Here is a 14,540-nt window from a genome sequence, read left to right as displayed (position 1 = left end):
AGATTCGCAGATGATTTTGACGTCACACCATTGAATAAGGAGGATTTACAGAGAATAAGTGACAATGCAGACTGGGAAATTAGAAAATTTGATTGAAGAGCTGCATGTAGAAGACAAAAATTATGGCAACTGGAAGAAAAGAGAGGTAAAATCAAACTGACAAAAAATTAGAACAAGTGGAAAAAATTGTGTACCTTGCAGGACTGTTATCGAAGAATGAGAATTGTGAAGATATAAAAAGAAGATTCAGACTTATTGCTGCTGCATTCAGAAAAGTCTGCAAGATCTGGAAGGCTAAAAGACATTTCATAAAAACAAAAGTTAACACAGATGAGACAACTTTCATGCTGGTCCTGTTTTTCAGGTTGGAATGCTGGAGTTATGAAGACAGTCAATGAACAAAAGGTTTTGATTGCAGAAATGAACTGGCTCAGTGGAATACTGAGAGTTTCAAGATTGCAGAAAATAAAAATTGAAGAGATAAGAAAAAATCTAGGGCAAGAATTAACACTGTCATAGAAAATTAAAGAAAGACCTCTGTGATGGTTTGGAGACATGTCAAAACTGGACCTGGAAAGGATACCCTACATAGCAACACATGCCACTGTGCAAGGAACTAAAAACAGGAATACCAGGGATGTGTTGGATAGATACAGTAAATAATGACATAGATCAAAAAGGTTTAAAGATGAATGAAGCTGGTACAAGACAGACAGACTTTATTCAGCCCCATTGTTGCCATTGAGCTCACAGACGGGAATCAAAGAAGATGGAGGAGATCTCATTTCACATGCTCTTATGCTTTTAAAAAAACAAACAAAAAGGGTGGTGACCTCACAGACAAGAGAATAGCATCTTCACTGAGCCAAAACTTGGATAGTCACCTCAGCACTGAGAGTATTGTCTGCAACGTCTTTTGCGTGGCTGTTCTCAATGGGGGGGGGGGCATTAGGAGTACAAAATCAAACAAAAACCTATATAAAATCTACTTTAAAATAGAATTTCCCTAGCAGCATCTTTCAGGACTCTCACCTGACTAAGATTTGCTGTTCAATCCTGGAGGGACTGCAGCTCCGTCTGTGGAATTTGGACTTGCAGACTAACATCTGATGACATCCTTCCCAAATATTCTGTTGGTAATCTCTTTGGGAAGCATAGGGACAAAGCAGTCATTGAAGCCATGGACAAGAGGAAATAGGTCGTGTTTAAAATGTTGGCTAGCAAGTGTTTTCAGATATAACCTGATGCAATAGTTTATACAGGACCTTATTTAGATACCTAAATAGAACCTGTTGGGGTCTCTGAGCTCTTCTGAAAATCTGGTTCAAAATTATTGGGTTGTGAATATATTTTTGTTGACATCAATGACTCTAAAAGTTGAAAATTCTGACAGGGATCTTTTTACTGTAAGTTTCAGTAAGCTTCAGACGCATGTTCTGATCCATCCTCCACTTTTACAAGCTGTCTGGAGAGACACCATAGCTGACATTGTGCCAAGTATATGCATCACTTTTTCTTGTTGCTGCTTTTTTTAATGTGGTCATATCCTGATATTGGAAGCCTTTTCTGTAAGTGTAAAATCTCCTCTCTATATCTACCCATGGATCTCAAATGATATTCTGCTCTCCCAATATACACAGAAAACTTATTGACATTAACATGAGATCTGTAAATGTAAACAGGACAGATTACAGTGCACAGATGACACATAATCTGACAGGGGAATTTGGCCCTAAAATTAATATTGGCTTCTTTTGGAATGGACAGTGTTTCATGTGCTTTTTTTAAAGAGGATAGTTTACAGAGGTGCTGCAACTTCTGGTAGAGTTCTAGCTTTCTATTCAGACTGATTTGTCTGGTGCCTCTTCCAAGCTCTTTCTTCCTGCAGCCTGTGCTCCTCCCTCCAAACTCCCTGCAGGTTGCTACAGACAAAACTCTGGATATTGAACTATTACATCAGAACTATATTGAAATAGTTGTTTGTCTGCAACTTCCACTCATGCTAGTAAGACTGTTACTCAAGAGGCAAGTTAAACCTATTACAGGCAATGTTGTGCTAATGATTGTAGTCACACCTCTTTGTTCAACATGTGACTGAGCTACAGGTATACCTTCATAGTGAACTGCTATCTCGGTATTGCTTGGTTAAGTAAATGATCCGATATTTTTAAGTACAGTGTTGAATGGAAACATTGCCTTAGACTTTGGATTAAATTGCTTGAAAACACATTCACTCTCTGAACTCCTTTTGAGGTTTTGCAGGCACTTTATTAGGTTATTAGGTTTAGGAAAGGAAGGAAATTGGAAGTTAAAGGCTCTCGGGTACAAATACCAATATGTCTGAATGAAGAGATTGAAAATATTCATAAAGATCTAGAAAAGGAAATGTACTGTTGTGGATCTGTTTTTAAGGTAGATTTTTATATTATGTATAATTTAAATTTAAAAAGCAGATATTAAATGTTTAATTGACTTGCTCTATAAGAATTGGAGAAAGCTAAATTTTTGCACTGTAAGGGTCAGGTGTGGATAGCAGAGTTACTGGTTCCAGTAATGTTTATAAAAAGAGAGTCTACCGCCCCCCAAAAAGCTTCAATTTATGTTTGGGGATCTTTCTCAGAAATTTATCATTACTCTTCCTAAACTGAACTTCTCTGCTCCGAAAATGCAGCTCTTCTCTTAGTTGAGAAAAGTGACATCTGTTTAGAGAAGTCATTTCTTGGCGCTGGTGTTCTTTTTTTATTTTTAACGTTGTAATCAATATTTGTATGTAAGGGAGTGGTAAGAATCATAATCAATCTGTGTTTTCCCCCTCCAACAGACTTGGTTCATTTTACCTGCTCATCAACTAAAACTGCTAAAGAAGATTTAGAGCCTGTTGTACAGAAGCTGTTCTCCCTAAATGCTGAAGCAGAGAGAGGTAAGAAAAATAGATGAAAAGTATTATGAAAATTTTTTACAAATATGTTTATCTTTTGAATTTTAACATTTCTTCTACTGAACATCTGAATCCACTATCAAGATGAAAACAAGAGTGATATCCGCTTGGTCGGCTGTTTGGGTATCCATGTTCTAAAGTAAAGGAATGGATTCAAAATATTTTTAAAAAGAGTGAGAGAACATAATTAGATAAAGGTCACTTATCTCTTTCCTTGACTATGATGTAATGGTCTTGGGTATACCGTCAGACATTGTTTAGGTCCAACAGTTCTGAAGGAGCAGAGCAAGACTTTGGCTATAAATGTCCAGCATTGAAGAAAGCATGGGAGGCCTGAAAGCATTTTCTGGTGTTTTCATTTCTAACAAATGTTTCCTTGCATGGGAAAGGTTTGTTCAAAAGAACTTAGACAGACACTACTGCTGAAACATCAGTGCAATTTCCAATGCATTACTTGTATCCCATCTTTTTCTTATCCTTCCTTATTTCTTATACTGCTGCCCATCATTTAGTATTGGCACTCCCAAGATAAAATAAAATCCCAATAGGCTGATGATTTACTTTTCCAGTCTGATTCCCCAGAGCAGTCAGGGCTGTGTGCTTTTTTATGGTGTTCTTTTCCTTTCTCTTATGACTCCTCTTCCATTGCTTCTCGTCTTTCTCGTCTTCATCTTTTTCCTCCACTTCTCCTCTTGTTTGCTGTTTGTAACTGCAGTTGTACAAATTCTAAGTTGAAGAGAATTGTACACTTCATCCTGAAGATAATGAGATTTCTAGTCACTCTTATTCCCAGTAATGAGTCCCAAAGCCTTGACCCTATTTCTGAGAAAACCCTGGCAGATGTTTTCATTACATGCCCTTGACATGGACAGCTTCATAGTGCCTGGGGAATGTAGCTGTTGAAGAATGCGGTTGTTTGAAAGAGAGGATTGGTCTCTGAGGTATCTTAAGCCAGTTCATCAAAGGTCCTCAAAAATCAATACCAGAATTTTGAATGTAACCTTGTATTTTATGTGGAGGCAGTGTAGAAGGTGGAGTAGCAGGGTAAGGTACTCTTGGTGGTTGCTGCGTTCTGAACGAATTAAAGCTTTTTTTAACGTTGGAGTACTCATACTCAACTATAGTGAATTGCCTTCTCATAGCAAAACACTGGAACTTTTTTTGTCAATCGGAGTATTACTTTGCGACCAAACACATATACTAACTAGTGTAGATCATTCTAATAATCATTGCTGATAACCTACTAACTTGCAAAATGATCACTGTGTAGCTAAGGATTCACAACCTATTTACCATGTTTTGTGAATAGTTGATATTTAACTTTTCATTCTTTTCCTGTTTCTTCTCTTTCCCCTTTTCTTAATTCTCTTTTGTAGCTTCAAGGCTCATTGATAAAATGTTTCTTTTTGATAATAAAAAGTGGAAAAGCTATTATTTCCTTCACCACAAGGTCTGATTTGGTTTGAGCAGCACATATATCTTCAAAAAATATTCTTTTCTTTCTTTTCAGTTTACAGTACAGGCAAATCTCATTTTTACAAAAGGGGAACAGCAAAAATTGAAAAATCAGGTTTTTGTAAAATTTGAGGAAAATGCAATTACCTACCTATTGGACTTTGGAAGACAGATTTTGGACAAAAAAGGGAGGGTTGTAAATACAAGTTTGTAAAATAGGGAGTTACCTGTGTGTTTTATTTCTTTCATTCAGATATTTCATTACTAATGTGCTCATTCAGTTAAAGCCCACAAAGCTGTATACTAGAGATCTAAGCTTAAACATATAATCTGTAGCTTGCATTTTAAAAAGCAGTGTTGTATGCCTCTTAGAGTATCAAATGATAAATAAATGATTAGCTTGCAGTTCAGTGTCTTTTTTTACATTAATCTTAATGTTTAAAGTGATCCAGTTTTGAAGTGATGTATTATTTAGAACCTGACTGAAATTTTTCTATAAGAACTCAGATCAGAAGGGGTCCTCAGGTGCACTGAGGCACTGAAAAGCTAGTTTTCACTGACACATAGGCCTTTTTATCATCAGGATGAGGTAGTGGTCGTATTTTAATTAAAATGTCAGAACAAATACTGTTGGAGTTATTGAAAATGAATCACTAGATAAAGTGAGCACTGGGCCATGGCAGGTCAAAGAGGGAAAGTCACCTGGAGAAGAGGACTCCATTTATTTTCCTGCCTAAATGAGGAAGAAGTAACTTTTATGAGCAGTATGAACTTTTTAATATATTAAAGTGCATCTTATTCTGTATTAAGGTTCATGCTTTCACAGGCTGATGGATTTAATTTGTTTTCAAATTATTCAGTAGGGTTAACACCTATTTTTTAAAATAAATTGTTTGATAGTCATAAAAAATAGATGCTGATGGAATGATATAGATTTATCCTTATGTTCTTGCTGTTTTGTTTACAGTACTATGTTGCTTATGTTTTTCTGAATGTCAGCATTATCTGGCAGGACAGTTGGTTCTTTGAAAAAGAATAAATCTAACAGATTATTTTACAAGGAGTAAAGTTTTATGCAGGATGATAATGCTGGCAGCATTTATTATAGAGGATGTAGAATACCAAAAGGGACAGAATGAATTTGCCAAATAAAATAGCATCTAAAAATCTCAGTATCAGTATTGTACATTCTGCTTTTGCATTGCTGCACTATCGTCGTCTAAGAGGTGTTGCTGGTTTTGTGCAGGTTGACAAACAATATACTGAGTAACAGGAAGAAGATACAGATAGTAAATGAGGAAGAAATAGAAATTGGTGCTTTCTCGTGCATTAAGAATAACGTGCACTCTTTGATAAGCAGAGATAAATAGATAAATTCACCTTTGATTGCCATTTAACAATGACACAACAAAAAAGACAAAATAGAATGACTAAGCTATCTGAATTGGAGTAATTTATTATTTTTGTTGTTCTCTGTTATCCGTGGTGGTTGTAGTTTATTTTCTGTATTTGTTGCCAATTCTTTCATAAGAACTCCCGTTTGCATTGGGAGTTAGGCACCTTATTTCTGTAGGTCCCTTCTAAAAATCTCACCCTGTTGCTTGATAGCAGCAGGTTGACATGTCATACCTGTATTCAGGAACAAATTCCATGCTCTCATTCCCCTGGTCAGTGGAAACAAATGGGGTAAGGTGAAAAGGTACTTGGGAGCCAAATTCAGAGCTTCTACAAGCATGTATATTTCCTATGTAAATCTCTGGATGAAACTCAACAGTGATATGTCTTTATCAGTTGGTCAAAGCAATAGGTCTAAATGGAAAAGCAATGTAATTTGCATTTATTTGGCATTTGGTTGATGTACAAAACAAGTGTAACTGTCATACATACTGAAGGGATGGAAAAGGGAAGTGAAACAGAAAAAGCAACTAAGAGGTGGGTATAAGATAAGATGAAATAAGGGGGTGGATAGATCGACTGTTTTACCACTTACACCTGTCTTGTGATGTACAATGTCATATCAATGTAAAATTTGGCTTTTGGTTTTTAGGCATAGGAGAATGTACAGTCCATAACTACACTTTTTTTTTTTTTCCCTGCAGAGAAGCCCTTTTCTAAACAAGTCATGGAAAAACATTTAATGTGATTTGCTCTTGAAATTAAAAAGGGAGCACTGAGGGTAACACCAGCTAGTGAGAAGGGTAGGGAAATGTATTGAACTTCAAAATCAGCAACTCCAGAATGAGGTGGTCAGTTTAGCACATACTGTAAGAGGACTCTTCTGGGGTCAATCAGGAGCAGTATAAGGCATGTTGGATTCAAATTAACTTGAATTTTTTTTACTTTAACAAAAAACTTTATTCAAAAGTTAAAAATTGTAATAATCCAGCAAGATTTAAAATGTTAAGTGGCTAATTAGGAAATTCCTTTCTTGAAACCTTATAATAAGAAGAATGTATTAAGAGCACTATCAGTATGCTTTAGTGCCTTTTAAAATATATATATTTACACTCTATTACAGTAATTTCATGCTAATAACTGAATTGACTGTTTTATTATGTTGAGTTATACAAGTCTCTTATTATATTTGAATGCTGGTCACTGAAAACATTTCTTGCCATTTAGAGTCCGAAAATGGAGGAGGACTGGAAAAGCCCAGAGTCCTATGGGCAGTATACTTCAACATGAGAGATTCTTCAGGCATTGACAGGAATTCATATGACTGTTTACCCTCAAACGTCTATGTCTGTTCTGGGCCAGATTGTGCATTAGGAAATGACTATGCTGTCAAACAGGTAAGGGAACTCATATTTTTCAGCTTTGTGGTTTAAGAGCTTTCAGTTTAAAGGCCTCAGCTGGTGCTGGGTATAAAACAATACATTATAAAACAACAAACAGAGTGCATTGACAATATAGCTGTAATGTGCTTCATAGAACTGGTGACTGTTAAGAAATTTTTTGGAAGAGAAGACGTTGAAAATTTGGGGCTCATAGAGAAGCCAGCTAATAAGGGGGATGGGGTAGCTCAGTGGTTTGAGCATTAGCCTACTAAACCCAGGGTTGTGAGTTCAATCCTTGAGGGGGCCATTTAGGGATTGGGGCAAAAATCTGTCTGGGGATTGGTCCTGCTTTGAGTAGGGGGTTGGACTAGATGACCTCCTGAGGTCCCTTCCAACCCTGATATTCTATGATTCTATGAATATGGAAGACTTGAAAGTGGGAGTGGGAGAAAAAGAAAGGGATCATTAGAAGACACTGTGGTGGAACACTGGGTTATAACAGAAGATGGGGCATAATTTAGACATGGACAGAGCTATAGTGTCATTTGATAATAGAGGGAAAGTTTAAACTTAATGGGGGTGGGGAAGGGAAGCTAGAGAATCAAGAAAGCAGACATAACTGAAAAGGATGATCCTTGTATCAAGATTTTTGGCTATATTACAGGTGAAAGATGGGAAGACGAAAGAAAACAGGATAGATTTAATCACATAGGGAAATAACCAGGGAACAGGCAATTTTTTTGGCAGTGGGAATAAAGAGAATAAGGTGAATTCTGATGTCTTTGTAGAGAAGAGAGCAGCACTAACCAAGAAAAGCCAGAAAAAATTAAAAGTAGAGTTCACACTGTAGAGTAAATTTTCAAAGTACAATGGATGTAGTCATGTAACTTCTGTTTGCTTTATGAAAAGATATAAGACACCGATGCTCAGCTGAAGACATGACCTCCCAGTGCTTTGGAGAAGATTTAAAAAAAAAGTTACTAGGCAAATCTAAATTTGCCTATCAGAGCAGCAGAGAGGTGTGGAAATAACCTTAACTATGGGTGGAATAAACAGCAGCCCAATCATCCAGGCTGCAGGTAGGATGCCCCTCAAGTACTGCTATATCACCTAGCTCCTCTTTGCCTGCTCTCCCTACTACTGTGCAGCAGAGGAAGAATGGATCATCTTGGTGTCCAGGCCCTGCCTCACCCCAAAAAAGACCCTCAAAGGTGTCTCCTCTTTGCTGTTCCCTTCAAGAATCCACCCTAGTAAGATAGGTTGGCAGTTTAGACCTATATACTGCACTTATCACCATGATATGAGTGCTTTCAGTGCTAGCACACATGAACGGTTTTTACACCTACATAATGTTAAGTGACTCTAGTATTTTTTTAAAAGTTGTTTTTTTAAGTGGCTCTGGCCAGAGAACATGATTGGAAAACTTTTATCCAACTGCAGTTTTTTATGGCCAAGTATAAACCCTTAAAATACGGTTTTATAATGGAATGGCTGACACAGCCTGAACTTTAGTGTCAGAACAGTATAATTAAGGGCTAATAGTATCCTTCACTTTGTTTTACAAGGCAATAATTTGCTTCCCAAGAGGATATACTATGAGGATAACGGATTATGCAGAGAGAAATAGTGCAAAACATTAGGGTAGCACTGTTACATTGTAAATGACTTGTTTAAAAGGGAATTTTAAACTGTTTTACCATTTTAAACTGAGTTCCACTTAAAAGCTGCTTAAATTACATTTAAAAGTTAATTTTGGGCATATTACACATTTTACCCAATGATGAGATGTGGTATACCATGTCCACACCATTCTGTCCACACCCTATTATCCACCACCTTTTCTAGGACCATCATTGTTTTCCCCTCAACTCCATTTCAATGTGAGTGATATTACTGTAACTGGAAACTACTGCTGTTCTTTAAATTTAAAAATTCAAGTTGCTGTAGTTCCTCTATATGGCTCTGAAATGACTGCAACTAAAAGTATGTATTTTCTTCTGGGCAAGTGACCACTGAAAAGCTATTTGTAAACTGGATTGAGCTCAGAGGAAGAGCCAAAGAAATGATCAGGAGCTGGAAGGGTTGACTTATGGAAATAATGTATTTAGTTTACCTAAGCAATGACTAGCTTTCAGTGGAACATAGTTCACAAATACAGAAAGGATTTAAACAGCAAGGGGAGAGAGGAATATTTTAGTATGAAACATAGGGATGTTACTAGAAATAGTAATGGGATTAAACTAAGACTAGGAAAATGTAGCCTGAACATAAGGCAAACTTCCTGAAAATGAGGCTATGGATTAATCTTCCTAGGAATGTGGTGGAAGTTCCCTCACTTAGGATACATTTAAACTGCATAGGACAAAAGTGCTAGAAAATTTACTGTAGGGAACATGCTATATTAGCATGGTGGTGGTCTGATTTTTGTACAACTACTAGTATGTTCTATATGACTGACAGTACCACAGTTTCTTTGCAGATGATTTTACTGCCAAAAAAAATCCAGTAAACAGGCTATTTAACCTAAATTTTAATTGGTTAATTTTCTAGTATATCATATTGGGTTTTAATCTGATGTGATATTTTAATTCCCTCTAGGATAAGGCTAAAGAGAGGAATTAGTGCTATTTGGAACTCCCTCTAAAGACAACAGGAGCTCTGAGTTTAAATCAAGGGCAGAATTTGGCTCCCAAATTTATTTGTTCAACAGCATAAACTGTTTATAGATGAATTATAGTGTAGTAGGTCAGTGTGGTGGTTGAATCCAAGGTTTCATATTTAGTATAATATACCTGCACCGTATTTAAAATGCGTAAGGTATTATTCATCTCAAGTTAATAGTATGCACTAAAGACCCTGTCAACATTTGTGGCACTGCATGCCTTTTCCCCATTAACTGGTGGTATTTGGAAGTATTGAGATTTATGAAATTTATTGGTCATTTTGTATTTCATCCTGTTGTTAGTTCCACAGGATTCGGTATACATTTTATTAAATAGAAAGGGGTTATATAGCTTCTGTGCAAGCTATTAAAGGTAGATGTCCAGAATACAGAAAAACACTATACAGTACATTGTCATTTTAATTTTTTTTTAAAACAGTGTAATGGTTGTTAAACTACAATATCTCTGTAGTTTCTCTACACAATAGTATATGGTGCTTAACTAAGGCTTGGTCTACACTAACCCCCCAAATCGAACTAAGGTACACAACTTCAGCTATGTGAATAACGTAGCTGAAGTTCGAAGTACCTTAGTTCGAACTTACCTCGGTCCACACGCGGCAGGCAGGCTCCCCCGTCGACTCTGCGGTACTCCTCTCGCCGAGCAGGAGTACCGCAGTCGACGGCGAGCACTTCCGGGTTCGACTTATCGCGTCCAGACAAGACGCGATAAGTCGAACCCAGAAGTTCGATTGCCAGCCGCCGAACTAGCGGCTGGGTATAGACATACCCTTAGAAATTTACAGATTGGAACGCTGTTACCTGTAACCACTAAATATCAAAGAAACTATTTACTATATCAGTTACTTACCGTGACTACCAAAGTGTTGTAATGAAGAGGCTGTTGAAATCATGCAGAATAACCAATAATAATTTAACTGAATACGGTTAACTTTAAATTGGTAGACCTGAAAGCACTCTGTACTATTAAATTGTTCAATTACAATCAAAGTCATGCTGTCCTACATAGCATACTGAGAAATGCTGTCCATGTTCAATCTCATAATTATCTGACCAAGTTTTGGAGTGGGTATTTGCTGGCTAATTTGATACTGACTATCAAAGGCAGATGCACTGCAAATGTTGGTCTGTTTTAGTTGGTGTTTTTCTTTAAATGTAAGATGCCATTACATTTTCTTCATCATAGCAATGTCACCAGAGTAACTGTTGATTTGCTGTGAGTTAAAATAGAAATGCTGGGGATTTTTTTTAAATGTTTTCTTACCTTATCTTTAAAATTTTCCTTTGAGACTTGATATACAGAGTTTGGGCTTTTTTTTTTTTTTCCAATCAAAAAATCAATTTGCCTGATTTTCAAATTGAAAAGGCATGGTTTGTATTGTAAAATAGAATTTGTGTATTAGACATGCTATATTCCTGATTTGTAATGGAAAACAGTTTTGAAAGAGGAGAAAAAATGTAAATTAGGGAAACCAGAATTTTACAATGATACCGAAATGAGTCTGTGTCACTTTGGGTATGTCTACACTACGGGATTAATCCGAATTTATATAATTCGAATTTAGGAAACCGATTTTATAAATTCGAATGTATTCGGCCACACTAGGCACCATTAATTCGGTGGTGTGCGTCCAAGCTACCGTAGTAGCATCAATTTCCAGAGCATTGCATTGTGGGTAGCCAATAACATTGAATTGCCAATAACATCGAATTGCGGCCACACTAACCTTAATTCGGATTAACAATACCGATTTTGACGCTACTCCTCTCGTCGAGGAGGAGTACAGAAATCGAATTAAAGGGCTCTTTAATTCGAATTAAATGGCTTCGTTGTGTGGACGGGTCAAGTGTTAATTCGAATTAAAGCAGCTAAATCCGAATTAAAGTCGTAGTGTAGACCAGGCCTTAGATAGAACCTTAGTAATGGAATCCTTCATCCTTGGAATCTCAGTTCAAATCCATTGCTGGTCAGAGGTGAGTGAAGTTCATCATTAGAAGGCTCTTTGGTTAATGTGGACTTGTTAATCTCAGAACAGTTCCTGAGTGGACAGGCACCCCCACCACAAAACCCACGTCTGCAATTGGTACTGGTTGACCTCATTGTTGGCCAGTGCAAATGCCAGTGATTGGATGGGCACAGAAACTAAGTGTATCCTCTAATCTCTTGAAGTGATACCTACACACGTCAGGATGAGGTATATTGAAAGGAGAGAGTGGGGGAATCTTCTGTTGCTGCTGTCCATGCTATATCTGTTCTGTGACTAAATAGACCCCTTCAGTCTCCATTTCCAAGCTGAAAATCCAGCTTGAGTACCACTAATCCCTTGAGTACCACTAATTTCACAGGTGGAGGTGGGAAGTGGGAGTTGAGAGTACAAATCTCATCTCATTCCAGACTTTATTTAGACCCTGATCCTGCAAAGAGATGCACTCAGGTGGATCCCTGTGCTCTTGTAGAGCCCCATTGACTTCTGTGGGACTGTGCTAGTGCCAGATCCACTTGCCTTAGAGTGTAAGCTCTTAGGGACAGGGAAATTGTCTTCAATTTGTCTGTACAGTGTATATCATTTGGTGTTATCTAAACAATAATCCCCAAACTGTAAGACTCCTTAGCTCTCCTTGTAAATCAGAATAATTAAATGGCCTATAAAAGGAGATTGCTTAATTTGGGAAAAGCAATCCGCTCATTGCTTAATTTGGGAAAAGCAATCCGCTCATTGCTTAATTTGGGAAAAGCAATGTAAATAGAATAATAAAATAAGTAATACCACCTTTTGCATAGCTATGGCTATCTGGGATTTTGCCCCTGGTCCCCGAGATCTTGAATCTATGCAAAATGTATGATTTGCCGGAATTACTGTTCCTTTGCCGTTGCATGCTTACCCAGAATGTAGTGTATTTACTATTGTAATCCATGCATTATTATAGCATGTGTCCTGATTCTTCCTACAGTAAGCATTTTTTTTAACATCGATCATTGTGACAGTCGACAGCTTAACACTGTCACTTTTAAGTACTTAATTACTGAACCTTAACAGTGTCTGGAATAAATTGTTTAATGATGAAATCATTGTGTTACTTCTTATAGCAACTTTATTCTTATTAAAATATAATGTATTATGTATATAGACACCTTTTTCAGAGAGGTGGTCTGTGTGTTTGGTTACACATGCATGCAAACACAAACTTTATAGATATATAAGCATTTATAACTGTTTTGGTAAAATATAAAAATAAATCATGCAAAACTACATATACATTTGTCAACAAAAATAGTACATTTTACAGTAATAGTAATGAATATTGAGCTATGCATTTAATGAGAAAAACATCAGTAGTAAATCCTACATACAAGCAATACAGCTATGATTTTTTTGCGGTTTTTAATTTAAAAAAGGAGGTATTTGGGGGGGATAGATGATCTATGTTAAATGTTAACATTTTAATGGCTCCAATGGGCGGTAAAGTTCATACCTTTGCTGGAACCAGGTGTGTCTTCTCAATGGAAAAAGATTCATACATTTTGTAAATGAAAGCTACATTTGCAATATACTGTAGAATGCACCAACAATTGCTGAGAAACTCTAAAAACCACAGAATCTGTCTTTTCACACCATTGGTTTTCTTTCGGATTTTGATCTGGTTTTAGTAATACTGTCAAATGATCATTATAGTTTGTTGCAATGATAGAATTTTAATCTTAAATGTCAGTAAAATATTTCTGCAATATATTAAACGTCAACCTAAAGTTAACTTTTTGTGTTTTCCTTGAATAGGCTGAGACACTTTTTCAAGAAATGTTTCCTAAGGAAGAATTCTGTCCACCACCACCAAATCCAGAAGATATAATCTATGATGGAGATGGGGCTCAGCCAGAAGACCCTGGATTCAGTAGTTCATCCAATACAAAAACAGAGCCCTCGCCCAAGGAAAGCAGTGATGGAGATAGCTGTAAAGTTTCAGAAGAACATCATAAAGAATAGAACATACTGAGATTGAACCCAATATCACTATCATCTCAGTGGAAGAGTTTGACTTAGTCGCGGGGGGGAGTAGTACAAACAGTTGTATGTATTATATACGATCTCCTTACTTAGGTTGAATAATATCTTACTTTTTAAGTAGCCCCATTTGATTTCGATGGGCCTGCTTATAATTGAGTAATACTCAACCTGTCACAGGGAGGTTATCAGAGCTGGATCCAGAATCATAAAATAAAATATTTCATTTTCAAATCTGATTTTAATTTCCTTGAGAAGACTTTTTGTTTTTTAGTAATGATTCCTCCACCTTACAAACAGAGACACACTTCAAGATTATCAATAGCAACAAAACTTGTGAGTTAGTTAAATAGAATTGGCAACGGGACAAATCATCCGCTGATGTAAATTGTAATAGCTATATTGACTTCAATTTACACCAGCAGAGGATCTGCCCCAAAATCTTTCCCTCCTTTAAATTGCATATAAGGAGGGAACTTTAGACACTATTGACAGTTCTAGGGTGTTGAAGCAGATAAACTTTTATATTTGCTGATACAAGTCCTTCATTTGAAGGCTGCTTTTAGAATAGCTAATATCACATTTACTTTGCTTATGAAAAATATTCTATACTAGTTTTTGAAATTGGTGTCATAGGTTCATTATTCATATTAAGCAGAAATAAACTGTATATAATAAATACATTG

General features: G+C 36.6%; 1 protein-coding gene across 1 annotated transcript in view; it reads left to right on the top strand.

The window, feature by feature from the left end:
* The window catches only part of CHM (CHM Rab escort protein), a 155,763-nt gene extending 141,927 nt beyond the window's left edge, over nt 1-13,836 (top strand). The window contains exons 13-15 of the mRNA XM_065410805.1: nt 2,822-2,920; nt 7,016-7,185; nt 13,630-13,836. Coding sequence (XP_065266877.1) covers nt 2,822-2,920; nt 7,016-7,185; nt 13,630-13,836 — 476 coding nt within the window. The remainder of the gene's footprint in view (nt 1-2,821; nt 2,921-7,015; nt 7,186-13,629) is intronic.
* Nucleotides 13,837-14,540: the final 704 nt, after the last annotated feature.

Source organism: Emys orbicularis, chromosome 9 (genome assembly GCF_028017835.1).
Source record: "Emys orbicularis isolate rEmyOrb1 chromosome 9, rEmyOrb1.hap1, whole genome shotgun sequence".
Classification (NCBI taxonomy): Eukaryota; Metazoa; Chordata; order Testudines; family Emydidae; genus Emys; species Emys orbicularis.
Note: the sequence above shows the minus strand (reverse complement) of the source record. Positions and strands in the feature narration are given on the sequence as shown.